Source organism: Oncorhynchus mykiss, chromosome 4 (genome assembly GCF_013265735.2).
Source record: "Oncorhynchus mykiss isolate Arlee chromosome 4, USDA_OmykA_1.1, whole genome shotgun sequence".
In the NCBI taxonomy this organism is placed as follows: Eukaryota; Metazoa; Chordata; class Actinopteri; order Salmoniformes; family Salmonidae; genus Oncorhynchus; species Oncorhynchus mykiss.
In genome coordinates, this window is record NC_048568.1 from 12,850,569 (window position 1) to 12,874,333 (window position 23,765).

At 43.2% G+C, this 23,765-nt stretch overlaps 1 protein-coding gene across 2 annotated transcripts in view; it reads right to left on the reverse strand.

The window, feature by feature from the left end:
• Positions 1 to 330: 330 nt before the first annotated feature.
• The window catches only part of LOC110522109 (gamma-aminobutyric acid receptor subunit rho-2-like), a 40,532-nt gene continuing 17,097 nt past the window's right edge, over positions 331 to 23,765 (reverse strand). For both annotated transcript variants that reach the window (XM_021600234.2, XM_036975657.1), the window contains 7 exons: positions 4,323 to 4,546; positions 4,047 to 4,129; positions 3,797 to 3,937; positions 3,341 to 3,493; positions 2,955 to 3,163; positions 2,825 to 2,848; positions 331 to 2,692 (listed from right to left, as the gene is read on the reverse strand). In XM_021600234.2, coding sequence (XP_021455909.1) covers positions 2,381 to 2,692; positions 2,825 to 2,848; positions 2,955 to 3,163; positions 3,341 to 3,493; positions 3,797 to 3,937; positions 4,047 to 4,129; positions 4,323 to 4,546 — 1,146 coding nt within the window. In that variant the 3' untranslated portion in view covers positions 331 to 2,380. The remainder of the gene's footprint in view (positions 2,693 to 2,824; positions 2,849 to 2,954; positions 3,164 to 3,340; positions 3,494 to 3,796; positions 3,938 to 4,046; positions 4,130 to 4,322; positions 4,547 to 23,765) is intronic.

Sequence of the window (23,765 nt, forward strand, 5' to 3'; positions counted from 1 at the left end):
GCCTCACTTGATTGGTCAATGCTATATCAGGCATACCCTGCTGAAAGGGATATGTAAGCAATAGGCAACTGTACTGTAGCTCCATTATGTTACAATGTATTGTTGTAATATACACTGACTGTACAAAACATTAGGAACTTTCCATGACAGACTGACCAGGTGAAAGCTATGATCCCACATGGATTGTGTATGTGTGGCATTCAGAGGGTGAATTGGAAAGACAAAATATTGAAGTGCCTTTGAATGGGGTATGGTAGTAGGTGCCAGGAGCACACCGGTTTGAGTCTGTCAAGAACTGCAACGCTGCTGAGTTTTTCAGGCTCAACAGTTTCCCGTGTGTATCAAGAATGGGCCACCACCCAAAGGACATCCAGCCAACTTGGGAAGCATTGGAGACAAAGGGGGTTGCAACTCAATATTAGGAAGGTGTTCCTAATGTTTTGTACACCCAGTGTAGAGACACATATAGCGGCTGTGTAGGTGGGGGCAGCTTAGACATTCTCACTGAGGCTAATTTAATTTGATTTGTTTGTTTGGGGATTAAATGTGCTATGAATGCTCTCTAAAATCTGGATTACAGACAGACAGATGTACATCACATGGCAAGATTGTCTCAGAAACACATTATTCTTAAAAGTGAATGCTGTATTTCCAGTCATCTTATCTCATAGTCCTTAGTAATGTTGCCTCATCCATAAGGAAACAATGACATAATCCAGCTAGGGTTGCAAAAGTCCAGCAGCTTTCCCAAAATTCACAGGTTTTCCCGAAATCCTGGTTGGAGAATTTCAGATTTCCTGCTTATCAGGGAATCTTCCAACTGGGACTTTTTTTTAAAGAATTTGGGAATTTTGAATTACTGGAACTTTGCAACCCTGCCTCCAGCAATTGAAAGATAACGGTTACAGACTTTTCTTTAGATTGAGAACAGGCAAGCAAAATATGTATGGTCACGACTCATGCTCAAACACATTGACTGCAAACATGCTTTTAGCTTAAAGCCTTTTATTTAGAAATCTGCTCAAAAAAAAAGCATACATTCTAAATGTTTTGACGCGACAATAATCAGTCTACAGTAGTTTTGCAAGCTTGTGGACAAGCATCTGTATGAGGTGATTTGCGTTGGTTGAGCATTTGTCCAACAGGCTGACATATCTACAGTGGCAATATGGATGCCTAGTAAATCCAGCTCATGCTTGTGGCTATCTACACACTACATACAATACCATGTGTACTAATATACTGGTTGGATAGAATACTGGATATAAAAAGCAATATGCAGTCACTTGTAATCCAAACAGTCAATCAAACAAACAAACACAAAAGATTTCGCCGTGAAACCAGTTCACTTAAGGCTGTTCAAGTTCATTACATCGCTGATAAAGGTTTATAAGTCTCGAAAACCCCCTTCTGAGTAACATACAAACAGAAACAACTCTTTAATTGGTGGATAACATTGAGTTCCTGAAACAAGCTGAATGATAGTTCACATAAGCATTCATTAATGGTACCCACCCTCACAATTTCTGTGGCCAACCATGAAAAAACCTATTAAGCCCCATGCATTGTTTTTAACAACTTAAGGTATAATGGCATATTTAGTGCACTAAACATTTATTATGTAAGTAAATTGATAGGCCTAAAATGAATAAATAATTGAATAAATAGATCATTAATAAATAATAAAATAAATACTGAAATACTGTAATCTAAGTGAAAATCTGCCAGCTTGTATAAATGTAGATTTAGATTTTTGTGTGGTTTGTTCAATCATGATCAGCTGTTACAAAGAATAACACTTGGTGCATTCCTAGAAGACATAGAGTCTGTGGCTGCGTTTCAATTTGCTCATGAGCAACTGATGCTTGCCAAATCAACATAGTCGATTTTAAGAGGTCAAACCCTCACATTATGGATCAAGCTTTCTGTTTTCTGCTTAAGGACGGCAAGCTTGGGCAACACTTAGTCCATTTTTAGAAGTACGTATACTGTCAGTAATACAGACACAGTCTTACTGCTTTGACAGTGCCATGAGTATAAAATTCATCATAGTTTGTGCTTGGACCTGCATGGTTGCGTAAATAGTTTATATAGCAAAAAAAGGAAAGCTGTACAGTCAAGTAGTAACATGGTTGTAGCTGATGGTGGGGATAGAATGGTGTTATCCATCTAGAGATCTGTGAAAACCTTTTGTGAGTGCTGCTGGTGAGCACAGGTGTTATAAGAACTCCATCACCTCAATGTGCATTATGGAGGTCATTACCACTTTGAGTCAATCAGTTTTGTCGGTCAGAGTTAAATAACGGTCCTGTTTCATCTGGTACAGCAACATCAGTAGATTGTCTCTCTGCTGACTCTAACAAGGCTGTCCGGGAGAGCCTCAGCAGTACACAGACCAGTAGATGAGGTTGAAAATGATGTAGGATCCAGGAAAGATCATGCGGGAGTAGGTGTCAATGGCGTGGGTGTTCTGCATGAAACTGAAGCTGCGGAAGCGCGTCTTCTTCTTGGTTGCCGCCGTGGACTCGTTGTCCAAGGAGATGTGCACCACCATGCGTTCCTGCTTCTCAGGGGGGTCCTCAGGAGCTGGGGCCCTGGTGTACCCGGCTAGACTGTTGGTGTCGGACTCGCTGTAGGTCCCGTCCGCCATCATGGTCCCGGTGTGGGACATGCCACATGTGCAGGGGAGCGACTGTAGGGCGGAGCGAGAGAGAGAGATGGAGGGAGGGAGAGAGACAGGTGGGTGAGAGAGAGAAAGAGAGATCAGAGTAGGAGAAACGATGAAAGGACTTGTAGTTCAGTGTGGTATGATGAGGACCTTTACCTGTTCTCTCGCCAGGCCCAGGGACTGTAGGACAGAAGAGAGAGAGATAAAGAGAAAGAAAGAGAGATCAGACTAGGGAAAATGCTGAAAGGACATAAAGAAGAGCAGTATAGCATAGTAAGAGCCTTACCTGCTCTCTGGCCTTTTCCCTGAGCTTCCGATCTTTCCCGTCCCTCAACGTTGTCAGATAGTTGACGGCAGCATATTCCAGCACCGATAGGAACACAAACACAAAGCTGACCCAGAGGTAAATGTCCACAGCTTTGATGTAGGAAACCCTGGGCATGGAGGCGTTGACTCCAGTGATGATGGTGGACATGGTGAGCACCGTGGTGATACCTGGAGCACAGTACAACCACAACGTCCGTGTGAACACGAGACTCAAGGAAGTATCCTCATAGATATGAACCAACCAATCCATCTACACTCTTAGAAAAAGGTTTCCCCGCCACAGGGACAGCTGAAGAACCCTTTTAGGTTCTAGGTAGAATATTTTCTTCTAAGAGTGTATCTTACCTAATGAGACCCTGGCCGGTACGGCCCGGCGGTCGATCCAGAACGACACCCAGGACAACATGACCATCAGAGTCGCAGGGAAGTAGGTCTGGAGCAGGAAGAAGAAGATGTGGCGTCGCAAGGTGAAGTTGATGTACAGACGGTTGTACCAGCCTGGAGAGAAGAAGTGAAAGACACGTGAGATATCACCAAAAGTATGAAAATGGGTTTTGCTTCTCTGAAGTACTTAAAGATGTATTTGTACAACAATTAACTGTATTTGGATTCAGTGAAATTGTCACAAACAAATATCCGTACAAACAGTTAGATAATATACTTCAATTCTGTTATTCAAATAAATGTTGACTTCTTGAGAAGTAAATGCTGCAACATCCAGTCATCATTTGTACACAAATTGTGTTATTTTTATACAATACATTTTCTTATCCGTCCCTCAGAGATGATTTGTGGTTCTACCTGTGCTGCTGTAGAAAGCCAGTCTGGAGGTAGTGTGAAACTTCTGGATGAGGAACTGAGACAGAGAGATTCTGTCATCCGTGCTCAGGGACTCATCCCCACTCTTCCAGTACAGCATGAGGTCCTCGTCCGTGTAAGCATCTGGAGACAACAGAAATGGATTTCTAATTGAAATCTGCCTAATGTACTGTACCGCCACACCAAATCCCTTCATAACACAGTGTGAGACAGTCAGAGTACCACTACTTACAGCTCTCCAGCTCTAAGGTGCAGGTCTGTGAATCCAGAGGGAAACGACTGAAGTCCATGTTACAGGCAGCAGTAACCGTCACCCTTGGGATTCAAACACAACATCTTTATATCCACGACGACAAAAACACAAACATGTCAACATGCTACATCCTCGTAGTTAAGTATGATTCTATGAGATGGGTAAATGTGTGCTGGGAAAATGTGGATCAACTGAGTTCTGCGCTGTCATCGTCGAAATGACACAAAACCAAGCTGCTGCTTCCAGTTTCCTCACCTGAGGCTGTAGAGCACGTGTCCGTCTGGGAACACCCTGAGCATGATGTTCTCAGTGGTGGTGTCATGAATGAACGACCTCTTGGAGTGGACGAAGAACACATCAGGCACCCAGATCTTCTTGACCAGGCGCCCGTCGAACGTCATGCTCTTATTGGTTGTGCTGGGAAAGGACAGCCTCTCATCTTTCCAGTAGTGCCTCAGATACAGGGTCATGGTGAAGTCCTGCAGGTCACCAAAACATGAATTTGTTAGTTGGTTGAAGCCTTGTATAAATCCTCTGAACCCATTCCTGGATTTAGAGTTGTAGATAAAGCCATTGATTGTATATGTTGTGATTACCAGGGTCTCACCCTCTCCCTGGATTATAGTGTATATTTATGATCAGAGATACACTGAGTATACCAAACATTAGGAACACCTTACTAATATTGAGTTGCGCCAAATGTTCCCTCTAAACTGCTCACATGCGCAGTAGCCCAGAGGCTACCCCTTCACTCAACTTTCTAGAGCAGTAGTCACCAACCGGTCGATCTCCAAGGCATTCCTAATCAATCATTTCCGTAATAAACTCAACAATAAAGCCTTGTGTTCCTATTTTTTTTATTTGTCTGTTGATGGTAGGTGCACCCAATTCAGCTGCCTTGCGCATCGGGTAGGCGACCTGTTGCCATTTTGAACCATTTCATGCATCTGAAGGTACCTTCCCTGAGGGCCCAGAGAGCAAATCAAGTGCACAATAGGCCTACCGCTGGCCAATCTGATGGCTCAGATTACCGTGTCTGCAGTAATGTAGCAGGCATAAAAGAAAGCTACAGCAAAATTGATACTGTGAGATTTTAAAACGGTTAAAAACATGACTAGAGAAACTGTCAACAAATACAGATGATGTTCTTATGAATGAGCTCTTGTTTAGGTTCTTACTCATCACTGTCAACACTTTGTATTCAATACTTTTATAAGCCATAAAATGCACGTTCTTCCTATTTCCAGTCAGCACTACAACAAACACTGCAGCAGTAATGAATGAGTAGGAAAGTGTATCTCTAGGCTTGCATTGTTGTTATTATTAGTGGCGTTGGGCCTTTTTTAATATCGAGGACTATTTGAGTTTCTCTGTTCATGGGAGTAACTACAGTCATTTGTGCATGCGGTGTTACTCGAGTCACCATCAGCTGTAAGACTTTGTCCCTTTTTGGCCAGTGTCAGTGGAGGAAAGGGAGAGCGGCGGGATGTTGACAGGCGGACCCTCAGTCTGCTGAGACTGACCATCAGATGCAGGCACCATCAGCCCAGTAAAATACAAATAAAAAGCTCATTATTTAAATGTATGCTCAATCAGCTGTGCCTCACAAGTAATACAACAATGGATCTATTACCGGTGTGATCATATCATATCATATCATACCTCAAACTTAAAATGGCCCGAACAATAATGCATTAGTAGGGCAATTGTATTGGGCCTATAGCTTACTACACATACTTACTTGCTACAGTACTGTTTTTAATTGGTTAATAATGTATAGGCTTACGTTTTTTAAGTCATGTTAAATACAATTCTGAGAGGTAGATCGCGGCTTGCATTTTGATGCAGAAAGTGCTCTTGACTCAGTAAAGTAGGGTGACCACAGTTCTAGAGTTTTTCCCTGTTATCAGGGTTTCCCTTTACTGTGGCAATTGTGATTGAATCAACACAGTATTAACCACAATCAATGCAACATACTGAAACAAAACTATGCAAGAGATTTTGTTGTAGGCAGAACGCATCGGAGTAGCATACATTTGTCATGAAATGCCCTGGGGGAGGATTATAGCCCCCCTCCTCTCTCTCTCTCTCTCTCTCCAGTTTTATGACTTTATGACAGGTCATAAATACCTGGTAGAAACTGCCATGCAATATTGGGAGAGTCTACCAGAACAAAGAACCTCTCTTGGCCAAACTCCTAATCCACAAAATGGGAGAATTAAACAATATTTCTACTTTTGAAAATGGTCTGTGGACACTTCACTCTATGAAGAGTGTGTTTCATGTGGTGATCTCATGAAGAACAGGAAACACACATAAGTGTATCTCTTAAAGTGTACATTTTCCAGCTGTCAGGTTTACATCTAAATATTGTGAAACGGATGTGATTAAACAGGAAACTATTTGTGAAAAGATGTAATGTAATGTTAAACTTCTAAATGAGAGTATGGGTTTTTCATATAACGTTAACCAAATCAATGGCCACGGCCACGTGAGCATAGACATTACATTGGAGTCATGGACCGCCCTTTTCTCTGAAATATATACAATTCACTCGTGGCGCAATTCACACCAAACCACGCAAACCACGGCGTAAGCTAAGGTTGCAAATGGTTGAATTTCTGACACCAAAACATGTCAGTTGACATCATTTGAGTCAATTGGAGGTGTACCTGTGGATGTATTTCAAGGCCTACCTTCAAACTCAGTGCCTCTGCTTGACATCATGGGAAAATCAAAAGAAATCACCCAGGACCCCAGAAAAAAATTGCATACCTCCACAAGTCTAGTTCATCCTTGGGAGCAATTTCCAAACGCCTGAAGGTACCACGTTCATCTGTACAAACAATAGTACGCAAGTATAAACACCATGGGACCATGCAGTCGTCATACCACTCAGGAAGGAGACACGTTCTGTCTCCTAGAGATGAATGTACTTTGGTGCGAAAAGTGCAAATCAATGCCAGAACAACAGCAAAAGACCTTGTGAAGATTCTGGAGGAAACAGCTGCACAGGTATCTATATCCACAGTAAAATTAGTCCTATATCGACATAACCAGCAAGGAAGAAGCCACTGCTCCAAAACCGGCATAAAAAAGCCAGACTACGGTTTGCAACTGCACATGGGGACAAAGATCGTACTTTATGGGGAAATGTCCTCTGGTCTGATGAAACAAATTAGAACTATTGGGCCATAATGACCATTGTTATGTTTGAGGAAAAAGGGGGGGAACAACAAAGTCAAGGTATTAGAGTGGCCATCACAAAGCCCTGACTTCAATCCTATAGAAGATTTTTGGGCAGAACTGAAAAAGCGTGTGCGAGCAAGGAGGCCTACAAACCTGACTCAGTTACACTAGCTCTGTCAGGAGGAATGGGCCAAAATTCACCCAACTTATTGTGGGAAGCTTCTGGAAGGCTACCCGAAGAGTTTGACCCAAATTAAACAATTTAAAGGCAATGCTCCCAAATACTAATTGGGTGTATGTAAACGTCTGACCTACTGGGAATGTGATGAAATAAATAAAAGCTGAAATAAATCATTCTCTCAACTATTATTCAGACATTTCACATTCTTAAAATAAAGTGGTGATCCTAACTGACCTAAAACGGGGAATTTTAACTTGGATTAAATGTCAGGAATTGTGAAAAACCGAGTTTAAATGTATTTGGCTAAGGTGTATGTAAACTTCCGACTTCAACTGTACATTGCAATTATTCTCGAATGAGTGGCCGTTCATGTGCAAAGGATTAGCATTTCAATTAATAGAATTATAGACTGTGTGTAGTGAATCCATTTTGTCTTTCCCGCTCTCTCTCAGTCCCCACCCCTTTCCTTTGGCTACCAAGCCATCATATCGGCATAGCCCACTAGGGACTTTTCTATCCTTGTTAGATACCAGTATCTACTGTTCGTTTGTTAGGTAATTCTGTGTGATTATTTAGTTAGTTAGTAAATAAATAATTAAGCCATTTTGTATATTGCTGATTCATTATGAAAACTAGGGTTTGTTCAGATAACCAATAATATTATGACGTTTGGAATGAGACCAATGAGGTAACAATTAATAATTAATTAACAGAGGACAAATTGATAAGATATGAAGATATCTGAAGTCAATTCGGGAAATAGAGACTATAAACATTTTCCCGTGGTGCCCCAACTTCCTAATTAATTAAAGTTTACATGATTAGTTTAATCACGTAATAATAATTACACAGAGAATTGATTTGATAAAATAACAGTCTTCACATTTAATGATAGTCACAGACATGCCATGTTGGTGCCTCCTGTGAGGAATCTAAAATAGAATGAGATCTTCATGATTTAATTAAATATATATATATATTAATTGTGCAATCAGATTACTGTACAAACAGACTGCGTTAGACACGAATAGTGCCGTGTGGTGTGTGTGTTGCCCATAGTTGTCCCGGTGTCGCTTTTCTGATGACGTCAGAATGGCTTATGAGTTGTGAAGTTAGTGATTACATTTGTAAGTGCTAGGACACGATCCAGCTACTTATAGAAATTTGACAAATAGACGAGTTGGGCCAAAGGTGCTATTTCTGTCTCTCGTGTTTCAGATGCAGGTAGACTCTGTCATTATTAATTTCCAGAGCGAGGACATAGGGCCAGCCAATTGAAATTTGAGGATATATTAGCTTGACCAAGCAATAAATCTTGGTCCCCTGCGTTTGCAGTAGCGTGGGTAGGGCACAGGTGTATCGAGTTCCTGTAACTTAGGGCTAGCGAAGAAGATCGCCGAAAAGGGTTTGAATGTAAGACATTACTAGTAAAACCGTTCCCTTGTTTAAGGGGATCCTATGTTATGCTTGAAAGTGTACAAAGTAGGATTAGCTTGCACGAGATGCTAAGCTAACAAAGGGAAAGCTGCCATTTTTCTGTGTCATGTTGAAATTCCTCCGTCTTGCGCGACGGAAGTCCAACCCTTTGTACTTCCGTTTGATTTCAGCTTTCTGTGATCAGTGAACCCCCGAGGGTGAAGAATCGCCAGTAGATTTCTTTTAGAAATAATTATTTAGGTGACACCCTAACGTGGATCACATTTAACAAGTGGTTACTTATGATATCCAGCCAAAATCCTTATGATATCATAAATTATAACTTTGTAATCTGAAGATTTTCCTTGGTGCCCTGACTTCCTAGGTAATTGCATTTACATGATTAGTTTAATCACGTAATAATAATTACAGAGAATTGATTTGATAAAATAACAGTCTTCACTTTAATGATGCCAAAGACACGACAACTATCAAGGCACAAGGCGAGACCCAAATGCAGACACAGGAGGCAGATGGTTGGAGTCTTAAAATATCAATTAATCCAAAGGGGTGGGCAAGAGAATGGTCATGGACAGGCAAAAAGGTCAAAACCAGATCAGAGTCCAGAAGGTACATTGTCACGACTTCTGCCGACGTCGATGCCTCTCCTTGTTCGGGTGGTGCTCGGCGGTCGACGTCACCGGTCTTCTAGCCATCATTGATCCATTTTTCATTTTCCATTGGTTTTGTCTTGTCTACACACCTGGTTTCAATCCCATTCATTACGTGTTGTGTATTTAACCCTCTGTTTCCCATCATGTCTTTGTCAGAGATTGTTTCTTGTTTCAGTTTTGTGTTGTTTGTATTTGGTGCGCGACGTGTCCTCGTACCCAATTTGTTTCATTTGTATTTATGGTTTTGGAGTTATGTTTTGTTTTATTACATTACTCCATTTACCGAGTTATACACACATTTGTGACATACATAGTGGCAGATAGGCTCATGGTCAAGGCAGGCAGAATGGTCAAAAATGGTGGGTACAAAGTCCAGAATTTCGCTGGTTGACTAAAAGGCGAACTGGCACAAAGAGACAGGAAACAAAGGGATACATACAATGGGGAAAATAAGCGACACCTGGAGGGGGTGGAAACAATCACAAGGACAGGTGAAACAGATCAGGGCGTGACAGTACCCCTCCCCCCAGGGACGCCACTTGGCGTCCTACCTGGGCGCATACCTGGCTGACCGGGGTGTTGGCGGTGGAAATCGGCGATGAGGGCAGGGTCCAAGATGTCTTTAGCAGGAACCCAGCACCTCTCCTCCGGGCCATAACCCTCCTAGTCAACCAGATACTGGAAACCCCTGCCCTGTGGTCTCACTGTATATGCTGGCTGGCCACTGATAACCCGGGGGGAGGGATGGGCCTGGAGACAGAAGACAAAGGACAGTGACAAAGGACAGCTTAATCCTAGACACATGGAAGGTAGGGTGAATACGGAGGGTATGGGGTAACACAAGACGGACAGCAGTGGAACTCAGGACTCTGGAGATGGGAAAAGGACCAATGAACCGGGGAGACAGCTTGCGGGACTCTACCTGAAGGGGCAGGTCCCGAGTTGAAAGCCATACCCTCTGCCCAATGCGGTAACGGGGACCTGGGGTCCGGCGACGGTCCGCTTGTCAACAATACCTTGAGTTGGTCTTGAGAATAGCCGCCCTGGCTCTTCTCCAGGTACGTCGACAGCGGCGGACAAACAGCTGGGCCGAGGGTACGCTGATACCCATGGAGCACTCGAAAGGGGAGAGTCCCGTGGTAGAACTGGGAAGAGTGTTCCGGGCATACACCACCCAGACCAGTTGACGGCTCCAGGTAGTGGGGTTAGTTGAGACCAGGCACCTTAAGGTGGTCTCCAGGTCTTGGTTGGCTCGCTCTGACAGACCGTTAGTTTGGGGATGGAATCCGGAAGACAACTGGCTGACGACCCAATAAATGTGCAGAATGCCTTCCAGAACTGAGATGAGAACTGAGGACCCCGATCGGAGACCATGTCTACCGGGAGTCCATGGATCCGGAAGACATGCTGCACCATAAGCTGGGCCGTCTCCTTGGCAGAAGATAGTTTTGGGAGAGGTATGAAATGGGCGGCCTTGGAGAACCGGTCGACTACCGTTAGAATGACAGTGTTGCCATCAGACGGAGGGAGCCCAGTGACAAAGTCCAGAGATATATGAAACCAGGGACAATGAGGAACCGGTAGTGGCTGTAGGAGGCCAGAAGGAGCTTGCCGTTGAGTCTTGTTTTGAGCACACACAGTGCATGCGGTGACGAAGGCAGAGACGTCAGGGACCATTGTGGGCCACCAGAAACTTTGAAGGAAGGCTAGTGTACGATGGGACCCTGGATGACAGGTCAGCCTGGAGGAATGAGCCAATTCCAGGACCTCGGACCGGACTGAGTTAGGGACAAGCAGCCGGTTAGCCGGGCCCCCTTCAGTTCCCAGATTCTTAATACCCCAATCCACAGTGGCAGCAAGGCATGAGGTAGGGAGAATGGTTTCGGAAATCGAGGGTGTGGCAGAGGAACTATATAGGCGGGAGAGAGCATCAGGCTTCACATTTTTATATCCAGGACAGTAGGAAATGGTAAAGTTGAATCTGGTTAACAGGAGGGCCCAACAGGCCTGCCTTGAATTGAGGCGCTTGGCTGAACGGAGATATTCCAAGTTTTTATGGTCGGTCCAGACCAGGAATGGCTGTTCTGCTCCTTCCAGCCAGTGTTTCCACTCCTCCAGTGCCATCTTCACTGCCAGTAGTTCTCGGTTGCCAACATCATAGTTCCTCTCAGCAGGATTGAGACAATGGGACAGGAAGGCACAGGGATGAAGCTTCTGGTCCTGGGCATATCGCTGGGACAGGATGGTCCCCACTCCAACATCCGAAGCATCCACTTCCACCACAAATTCACACGAGGGGTTCTGGATGGATGAGAATGGCTGTTGTTGTGAACCGATGCTTCAGGTCCACAAAGGCTTTGTCGACAGCTGGAGTCCATTTGAACGGTACCTTGGGGGAGGTGAGTGCCGAGAGGGGGGCCGCCAGGGTGCTGTAATCCTGAATGAAATGGCAGTAGAAGTTTGCAAACCCAAGAAACCCAGAAAGGTGATAGAAGAGCGGTGGAACTCATACTTCTTGGCTTTCACAAACAATTGGTTCTCCAGGAGGCGCTGAAGGACCTGTCTGACATGGAGTACATGTTCTTGGGCAGATCGGGGAAAAAACAGGATGTCGTCCAGGGAGACGAACACAAACTGGTTTAGCATGTTCCGAAGCACATCATTGACCAAAGCCTGGAGGACAGTTGGTGAGTCCAAACAGTATGACCAGGTACTCAAAATGTCCACTGGCTGTGTTGAAGGCTGTCTTCCCCTCATCCCCCTTGCGTATCCGAACCAGGTGGTAGGCATTCCGAAGGTCCAACTTGGAAAACATGGTAGCCCCCTGGAGAGGTTCAAATGCTGAGGAGAGGAGAGGTAGGGGGTAACCGTTTTTGACAGTGATAACATTAATTCCCCGGTAGTCAATGCACGGGCGCAGGCTCTTGTCCTTCTTCTCCACAAAGAAAAACCCTGAGCCTGCAGGAAATGCAGAAGGACGGCCCCAGTGGCCAGAGACTCCTCTATGTACTCTTCCATAGCTTTAGTCTCTGGTCCGGACAGAGAATACAACCGACCCCGAGGTGGTGTAGTTCCTGGGAGAAGGTCAATGGCACAATCATAAGGATGGTGCGGGGGAAGGGAAGTAGCACGTGCCTTACTGAACACTTCCAGGAGGTCATGGTATTCAGTAGGAATAGCAGAGACATCCACAGTCTTGCTAACATCCTGAGGAGGACAACTTGGGGAAGGCTGTGCCTTATGTGACAAATACAGGTTTGATTTATCATTAACAATGATTTATCAGTAAAAATAGCTTTTGCAAAGCTCATTCAGGACTATCCAGTACTGAATGAAGTCTCGCCTCCAGCAGGAATCACATGTGGCTTCGGCCTTAGGGATAAGTGAACCTAGTGATGAATGTACCATAACATTTGCTCTACTGGTTACACTTATGATAATCCAGACAATCTCAATTGATTGGATATCATTGTCTTGTTCAATTTAATAAGTTAAATTGTCGAACATACCTTTTCAGGTTCTTCCAATTAAATGAGACATTTTAAACTGTCCTATATTAACCTAGATGAACCAACTTCTCAGGTTAACTAAAGTTTAATTCCCAGCTGCCTATACAGGTATGCAAATTCATTCACGTCACAGTACTGATGGTTCATTAATGTCTAACGTATTCCAAAACCAAACTTTGGAAAAACAGGAAAAAATTAAATAATCCTCTCAAATGTTCTAATAATGTTCAAGCTATCAGAGGGAGTGGTTCCCACTCCTCCGCTAATTAGTGAACCCTCACCCATAACAGGATTGATCTCTGACCTTCGCAGCAATACCAACCCTAACTATGCCATTAGAGGAAAAACAGTAGAAATCACGACAAACGCTCTCCAAAATCTAACCCTGATGTCTTGCCATCCAAGATTGGCATTGGTCCAATCACGAGCAGGAAACGGTAGACATAAAGGGACAGGTGGAGAGAACCAGGAAACTAATGACAAAAGAAGAAAAGGGAAAAATTCTGATAGCTATGGAACTGCGTTTGAAAACTGAACAATTAAATGTAATTGCATTTTATGACGATAATTGCAGCTTATGACGATGAAAGAGCACAAACTATTCAACAAAATCGTTTTTGACAGGAACAAAATCGTTTTCTACAGGAACAACTCGATTTAGCCAAAACTAAATATGACCATGTCCACACCAAACTAGATAAATCTGACGAGTTATCTACAAACAGGAGCACTCAACTTGATAACATGCATGCAGTTTTGTTGAACGTTACTCAAAGTAACACTGTTCTACTACAAATGCTGCAGACCAAAGACAATCAGTTAATTAGCACAATTACTAAGTTGGATGACAGGTCAGCAGAACTCATTGAAGTCATTGACCAAATTAATGATGAGAGAACTCAGGTGATGAAAATGAAAATAGTGATTTTTAAGCAAGCGGAGGAAATCTCATCACTGAATCTCTCGCTCCGTACTTAAGACCTCTATCTCCAAACAATGACAGATAAGTTTGAGACCAAAAGGAGCAAGTGCAGCAGAATATCACCCTTAGGTACAATCTGGTGGAATTCCAGAACGATCACGCTCTACAGCGTGACTACCCAACCAAGCAACCGGAGTCCGGTACTCAAAGGAGTGAAGACGATAGAAGGTTTCAGACTTTGCCTCCCTCATGTGTCCCCCAGTCTTCTGCTCTTGGCCATTCGACACTGAGTAATATGGTGCCTCTTCACCAACAAAGCCAAAGCTTGGCTTCTCCTCGTGGCCTTTCGGCAGCAATTTCCCCACAGGATGAAGCCAATCCTCTCCGTCCACTTTGCGTGGAACGCCTTGACAATCTCGTCAAGAATTTCCCCACCTTTGACCCCGTTCCAGGTCAGCCAAACGATACTGAGACGTTCCTAGCTGACATAGAGGACGCATTGGATGGCTCCTCGAACGCTACGGTTTCTGACCGGGTTTAACCTGTTGAAGCGAACATCGAATAGACACATGACGAAGTTAATTAGTCTACAACAGCAACATGTGCTTAATGACTATGCTAAACTTGCCACAGCTTTGAAATGAGAATTTAGTGGTTCTGCGACTCGCAAACACAATAGCTCACTGACTAACACTGTCAAACAAGCTTGGAAGGAACACCCACAAGCTTACTATCATAAGCTTTGTTCAGCTTACTTTGGCTGACACTGAAACAAGAATGGAAGAGCTGTTACCATTCAAACAAATGTTTCTGTCGAACATGTATTCCACCTTCATTACCTACTTGGGCCTTTACAGCCCACGTTGGCTTGCCTATCTTACAACTCAGAGAGCTTGTAAGAACAGCTTTTGAGGCTTCGAAGTTTGACTAGGAGCACTCACTCCAGCTAAGAGGGTGCATTATCAGGTATTTGAGCATTGAGAGATGACGCACAACAACGGTTTCTACCACAAAACCACGATTCCAGTAACCTTCGCAGTCTAAATAACTGTAAAGTACGTCGCAATCGAAACCAATACGGCTACAATTGACCTGTTTGCTACGTTTCTGCACCCAACCCGCACAAAGTGTCAGAGCAGAAGGGTAACAAAGGGTTAAAGGACGATCAAATCGGAGACAAATGTTCTCTACAAGTTCTACTACGTGAAGAACTAAAGCGCTACATTGTTTAGAAGATCGGTCACAGGACTAGACGGGGAATTGCCGGACACCGCAGGAATTAACACCCTTAGCAAGGAAGTACAAAAATCTATTTCGCCCACTCTCACGCGAGACACTATCCAGGGCCCGCTCGATCAAGAAACAAGCCCGCAGGCTTTGTCTACAGACTCTACAGACTGATACAAAGGTTGCGAAGAACCAGGTCATAAGCTTTGTTAAAGCCAAGCCCACTCAAAATCCGAAAAGTCGATCCCCTTTCACCTTGAACAGAAATGGCACGTCACGTCGCTGTGAACAACCACTCCACTTTGTGGGGAATATGTCCACTAAACGCGACTCTAAACGGCCATAGCTGGAAACAGTCCCGAGGGACTGCTTAACTTGTCATGCGCTAATTGATTCAGGTGCGACAATATCGCTCATCTCTCAAACATTGTTCGATGACCTCAAAAGGGTTTTGAAGCCAACTAAACGTTGGTTAAAAGTAGAATGAGGCGAAACTACAATTCGAGGGTCATTCAGACTACCTCGCCTCTAACATTGAGAGTCATGCTGAAACTACACTTCCCAGACGTATCGATCGTTCACCCTGTGTATGTTACCAGCCTCGAATCTGAAACCCTGCTACTCGGAGCAGACTTGATGGATCGGTTACTCCCACTGATGGATTGGAAAACCAACCATGTATGGTCACAGGTCACAGTGCCTTCTCCACTGACCACACTGTCTTCCCCTAACGCTAGCTGCAATGCAGTCATCCACGAGGGGTATCTGTCAAAAGCACCCCTTGGGAAAAAGACGTTTAGAAACCTCTTGGTGCAGAATCCGATCCAAGGAGATATTACGATATCTCGACACATTCCATCAGCAAACCTGATTGACCATTATTTTCATAATTTCGAGTCTCTGAGAACGAGCAACTTCCCTCCTCCTTGAAGCTGTGCAATACTGTAGTTGAGATGAACTTCTCTTGCTCTTAGGACACTTGCGCAAGCACTGCGGCCGTCTCAGCAAGAAACACATCAATGAGCAGAGTGTACTCTGCTTCCGATGATACATCTTCTGCTTTCTTGGAGACTGTCATCCCTTACAATAACACTAACGCCGTCAGTCCAGCAACTGACCCAATGACTCCCACTGGTAAAACACATTGCGATATCACAGACAGATATCCTCGTCTCAGTTCGCAGGTACTGAAGAGGTTGCCACACGCGGACGCTGTGGTGACTGACAGGCCTCGACAGCCACTGAGCGTTTTGAAGCACAAACACCAGGAGATTTGATCGACAGGTTTCAGCCATTCTCATAACAACGCGGCCGCTGATAACTCGCACATAGGGTCCAACCTTTTCGTTTGTGCCTCGGATACCAACACCAAACGCTGGTGGGGGGGTCCCGAGCCAGAAAGGAGTGAATAGTAGCCCAGACCCATGATGAGGCCTGTGAGGGGGGATGGGGGGGGGGGGGGGGGGGTTGAGACTATGTGCAACACCGTATGAGGCCGTCAGAGCAGAAAACAAATCTAGTAAAGTCCCCTATGAGAACAGTGAGGAGCAGACAGGGCCCTAGATGGGGATCATCTTAGAACACATCTAAGATATTACTGAGGTGTTCCACACTGGTTGTAAAAGAAGTCCAGTGGACTTTCACCTCCAAAACAAATATAAAAATAGCAATGCCTTGCTATATGTAGTTTCAACTACAATACAACTAGTAAAGTACTTTAATCATGTGTTACGGTAGGATAATATTTCAGAATAAATCGGTGGGATAACTGATCCCCTTGAGTACCAATACCAATGCTACCACAGTCAGTCCAGCAACAATCAGTAAGAGGATTAGAGACCTCATAAGTCAAATTGCTATTGATAAATAGTGACAGAGGAGTTAGTAGTCACTCAGATTGCAACACATGTAAGGGAATCTCCAGAACACTCTTCTGATGGTCAACACACATGCCACTAATAAATAGAACCCTCCATTCAGGAGGAAAGTTATTAGAAGTCATGAACCATGATCACACCGCGTACGACTGGTTCAGTGCTTAGAGAGTACTTCCGTCGTGAGGTTAGCTCCTCCGTAGATAACATAGCTATGAAATAGACTCCTTCATACCTATCACCACTACAATGATGTAAGACACAGTGACTACTACAGGTCCCCTTAACATATGTCTTGAGGTCGACATCAATTCTTACTGACCTCCAGGCATTGACCTGGAGATTATCTGATGACATCAGACCCATTCTGAACAGGCTGCAACCTAGCAGGATACTTGGTTCTTTCCCTTGGCATGTGTGCTTATGTAAGCATAAACGCACACGTACAACAGAACATTCAATGAGGATTTATGCTCGGCTCACTTAAGGGTCTGAAAAAAATACCAGCCTTAGTAAGTTTAAAATGTACTCTGAGGCCATTGACTCTACACCTACAGAACCAGTTTATCCACAGAGGTCCATAGGTCATCCCTGTAGACTGCCCGAAGCTGTAGTAGTTATCAACTTAGGATAGTGCCCTAAGCAACACACCGCACATTAGGAACACCCTAGATATGACATTAGACAACGCAATGATAGGGTCATTTTGCCAGGACCTTGGACGTATATAGAATACAGTCCATTTCGATGATGTTGGTGTGAAAACTTTATTTTGTATATATTTTGTTTATGTCAAAATGATCACAAGAACGGTGAGCAAAAATCCCTGAACCACACTGGGGCACCTAGTGAATGACCTGCAGAGAGCTGGGACCAAAGTAACAAAGCCTACCATCAGTAACACACTACGCCGCCAGGGACTCAAATCCTGCAGTGCCAGACGTGCAGTGCCAGACGTGTCCCCCTGCTTAAGCCAGTACATGTCCAGGCCCGTCTGAAGTTTGCTAGAGAGCATTTGGATGATCCAGAAGAAGATTGGGAGAATGTCATATGGTCAGATGAAACCAAAATGTAACTTTTTGGTAAAAACTCAACTCATCGTGTTTGGAGGACAAAGAATGCTGAGTTGCATCCAAAGAACACCTTACCTAAACATCATGCTTTGGGGCTGTTTTTCTGCAAAGGGACCAGGACGACTGATCCGTGTAAAGGAAAGAATGAATGGGGCTATGTATCGTGAGATTTTCAGCAAGGACATTGAAGATGAAACATGGCTGGGTCTTTCAGCATGACAATGATCCCAAACACACCGCCCGGGTAACGAAGGAGTGGCTTCGTAAGAAGCATTTCAAGGTCCTGGAGTGGCCTAGCCAGTCTCCAGATCTCAACCCCATAGAAAATCTTTGGAGGGAGTTGAAAGTCCGTGTTGCCCAGCAACAGCCCCAAAACATCACTGCTCTAGAGGAGATCTGCATGGAGGAATGGGCCAAAATACCAGCAACAGTGTGTGAAAACCTTGTGAAGACTTACAGAAAACGTTTGACCTCTGTCATTGCCAACAAAGGGTATATAACAAAGTATTGAGATAAACTTTTGTTATTGACCAAATACAGTGCCTTGCGAAAGTATTCGGCCCCCTTGAACTTTGCGACCTTTTGCCACATTTCAGGCTTCAAACATAAAGATATAAAACTGTATTTTTTTGTGAAGAATCAACAACAAGTGGGACACAATCATGAAGTGGAACAACATTTATTGGAGATTTCAAACTTTTTTAATAAATCAAAAACTGAAAAATTGGGCGTGCAAAATTATTCAGCCCCCTTAAGTTAATACTTTGTAGCGCCACCTTTTGCTGCGATTACAGCTGTAAGTCGCTTGGGGTATGTCTCTATCAGTTTTGCACATCGAGAGACTGAAATGTTTTCCCATTCCTCCTTGCAAAACAGCTCGAGCTCAGTGAGGTTGGATGGAGAGCATTTGTGAACAGCAGTTTTCAGTTCTTTCCACAGATTCTCGATTGAATTCAGGTCTGGACTTTGACTTGGCCATTCTAACACCTGGATATGTTTATTTTTGAACCATTCCATTGTAGATTTTGCTTTATGTTTTGGATCATTGTCTTGTTGGAAGACAAATCTCCGTCCCAGTCTCAGGTCTTTTGCAGACTCCATCAGGTTTTCTTCCAGAATGGTCCTGTATTTGGCTCCATCCATCTTCCCATCAATTTTAACCATCTTCCCTGTCCCTGCTGAAGAAAAGCAGGCCCAAACCATGATGCTGCCACCACCATGTTTGACAGTGGGGATGGTGGGTTCAGCTGTGTTGCTTTTACGCCAAACATAACGTTTTGCATTGTTGCCAAAAAGTTCAATTTTGGTTTCATCTGACCAGAGCACCTTCTTCCACATGTTTGGTGTGTCTCCCAGGTGGCTTGTGGCAAACTTTAAACGGCACATTTTATGGATATCTTTAAGAAATGGCTTTCTTCTTGCCACTCTTCAATAAAGGCCAGATTTGTGCAATATACGACTGATTGTTGTCCTATGGACAGAGTCTCCCACCTCAGCTGTAGATTTCTGCAGTTCATCCAGAGTGATCATGGGCCTCTTGGCTGCATCTCTGATCAGTCTTCTCCTTGTATGAGCTGAAAGTTTAGAGGGACGGCCAGGTCTTGGTAGATTTGCAGTGGTCTGATACTCCTTCCATTTCAATATTATCGCTTGCACAGTGCTCCTTGGGATGTTTAAAGCTTGGGAAATCTTTTTGTATCCAAATCCGGCTTTAAACTTCTTCACAACAGTATCTCGGACCTGCCTGGTGTGTTCCTTGTTCTTCATGATGCTCTCTGCGCTTTTAACGGACCTCTGAGACTATCACAGTGCAGGTGCATTTATACGGAGACTTGATTACACACAGGTGGATTGTATTTATCATCATTAGTCATTTAGGTCAACATTGGATCATTCAGAGATCCTCACTGAACTTTTGGAGAGAGTTTGCTGCACTGAAAGTAAAGGGGCTGAATAATTTTGCACGCCCAATTTTTCAGTTTTTGATTTATTAAAAAAAATTGAAATATCCAATAAATGTCGTTCCACTTCATGATTGTGTCCCACTTGTTGTTGATTCTTCACAAAAAAATACAGTTTTATATCTTTATGTTTGAAGCCTGAAATGTGGCAAAAGGTCGCAAAGTTCAAGGGGGCCGAATACTTTCGCAAGGCACTGTACTTATTTTCCACCATAATTTGCAAATAAATTCATTAAAAACCCTACAATGTGATTTTCTGGATTTATTTTCTCATTTTGTCTGTCATTGTTGAAGTGTACCTATGATGAAAATTACAGGCCTCTCTCATCTTTTTAAGTGGGTGAACTTGCACAATTGGTGGCTGACTAAATACTTTTTTGCCCCACTGTATATACTTCTCCTTAATGCAACCGCTGTGTCAGGTTTAAAAAAACATTTATGGAAAAAGCACACCATGCAATAATCTGTGTACAGCGCTCAGACACAAAAACAAGCCATACAGATACCCGCCATGTTGTGGAGCCAACAGAAGTCAGAAATAGCATTTTAAATATTCACTTACCTTTGATGATCTTCATCAGAATGCACTCCCAGGAATCTCAGTTCCACAATAAATGTTTGTTTTGTTCGATAAAGTCCATAATTTATATCCAAATTATATCCAAATACCTCCAAATACCTCCTTTTTGTCACAAATCCAAATTCATGAGGCGTGAGCACTAGGTCCAGATAAAAAGTTCCGTTACAGTTCATAGAAACATGTCAAACGATGTATAGAATCAATCTTTATGATGTTTTTAACATAAATCTTCAATAATGTTTCAACCGGAGAATTCCTTTGTCTTTAGAAATGCAATGGAACGCAGCTACCTCTCACAGGTTGAAACAGCTCTCATTCTCTCCTCCATCACAGTAGAAGCCTTAAACAAGGTTCTAAAGACTGTTGACATCTAGTGGAAGTGCAATCGGACCAAATTTACACTGTATCTTGGATAGGCAAAGAGTTGAAAAACTACAAATCTCAGATTTTCCACTTCCTGGTTGGATTTTTTCTCAGGTTTTTGCCTGCCATATGAGTACTCACAGACATCATTCAAACAGTTTTAGAAACGTCAGAGTGTTTTCCATCCAAATCTACTAATAATATGCTTATTTTAGCTTCTGGTCCTAAGTAGCAGGCACCTTATTCATCCAAGCTACTCAATACTGCCCACCAGCCATAAGATGTTAAAGTGTACATTTTCCAGCTATCAGGTTTACATCTAAATATTGTGAAACGTATGTGATGAAACTATATGAAACTATTTGTGAAAAGATGTAATGTGATGTTAACCTTCTAAATGAGAGCATGGGTTTTTCATATAAAGTTAACCAAACCAATGGCCACGCCCACGTGAGCATAGACATTATGTCAGCGCCATGAACCGCCCTTTTCTCTGAAATATATAAAACCTACTCGTGGCGCAATTCACACCAGACCACACAAACCATGGTGTAAGCTAAGGTTGCAAATGGTTGAATTTCTGTGACCAAAAAATGCCGGGTGATGCTAGTGTGTGAAGTGGTTTAAACTTGAACTCTACCAATGGATAAGTCAGAGAACGTCATCCCCACATTGGAATGGCTACAACTCTATAGGCCATTAAACCAGACCGCAGGTAGTTGGCGACACGACTGGAAATGGTTCAACTCTGAGACTATCGTTCACTACAGAATAAGGGAGAAATTCTAGACGACACAAATTACTTGTCTGCAGCTAGAAATTACGTAAACCTAGAATGAGAATACCGACAACCGCCGAATCAACTATTCTATGAGAACATTTCTGAATGTTACTCTGAAGTATCCAGTCTAACTACCTCCAACCACGAAAGACATTGTGACTTCTAGGAAAGTTAACCAGAGACTCTGATGAACCCTACAGGACAATCGAGGATTTCAACAGAGAAGACAACAACGACATACAGGTGTAAATATATATACATTGCAGTTATTCTCTAATGAGTGGCCGTTCATGTGCAAAGGATTAGCATTTCAATTAATATAATTACGGACTGTGTGCAGTGAATCCATTTAATCTTTCCCGCTCTTTCTCAGTCCCCACCCCTTTCCGTTGACTAACATGCTGTCATATCGGCTTAGCCCACTAGGGACTTTTCTATCATTGTTGGTAACCATTATCTACTGTTTGTTTGAAATGTAATGCTGTGTGATTAGTAAATAAATAATTAAGACAATTTGTTTATAGCTGATTCATTATGGAAACCAGGGTTCGTGCAGATAACTAAGAATTGTACAATGTTTGGAATTAGACTAATGAGGTAACAATTAATAATTCATAAATAGAAGACTGATTGATAAGATGTGAAAATATCTGAAGAGTCGATTCGGGAAATAGAGACTCTATAAACATTTTCCCATGGTGCCCCGACTTCCAAATTAATTAAAGTTTACATTATTAGTTTTCACATTTAATGATAGTCACAGACACGATACAGTGCATTTGGAAAGTATTCAGACCCCTTGACTTTTTCCAGATTTTGTTATGTTAAAACCTTATTCTACATTTTTCAGACCCTTTGATATGACACCGAAATTGAGCTCAGGTGCACCATGTTTCCACTGATCATCCTTGAGATGTTTCTACAACTTGATTGGAGTCCACCTGTGGTAAATTCCATTGATTCCAATTCCAGAGTTCCTCTGTGGAGATGGGAGAACCTTCAAGAAGGACAACCATCTGTGCAGCACCACCAATCAGGCCTTTATGGTAGAGTGGCCAGACGGAAGCCACTCCTCAGTAAAAGCCACGACAGCCTGCGTGGAGTTTGCCAAAAGGCACCTAAAAGGCTCTGACCATGAGTCTGATGAAACCAAGATTGAACTCTTTGCCCTGAATGTCAAGTATCATATGTGGAGGAAACCTGGCACCATCCCTACGGTGAAGGCTGGTGGTGGCAGCATCATGCTGCAGGGATGTTTTTCAGCAGCAGGGACTGGGAGACTAGATGAACGAAGCAAAGTACAGAGAGATCCTTGATGAAAGGTCCTGAGCGCTCAGGACCTCAGACTGGGGTGAAGGTTCACCTTCCAACAGGACAACGACCCTAAGCACACAGCTAAGACAACGCAGCTGTGACATCGTGACAAGTCTCTGAATGTTCTTGAGTGGCCCAGGCAGAGCCCGGACTGGAACCCAGTCGAACATCTCTGGCGAGACCTGAAAATAGCTTTTCAGCGATGCTGCCCATCCAACCTGACAGAGCTTGAGTTGATCTGAAAAGAAGAATGGGAGAAACTCCCCAAATACAGGTGTAGCGTCTTACCCAAGAAGACTCAAGGCTGTAATCGCTGCCATAGGTGCTTCAACTAAGTACTGAGTAAAGGCTCTGAATACTTATATAAATACGATATTTCAGTTTTTATTTTTAATACATTTGCTAAAATGTCTAAACCTGTTTTTACTTTGTCATTATGGGGTATTGTGAGTAGATTGTGTGTAGAAACAATTGTATCCATTTTTGAATAATCCTTTATAAAATAACAAAATGTGGAAAAAGTCAAAGGGTCGGAATACTTTCCAAATGCACTGTATATGGATCTGTGCCATTTACTTTGAACTGGATTGTGCTTACAGCATGAGCAGTCGTGAGTAGATGCGCTTGTTTTGAG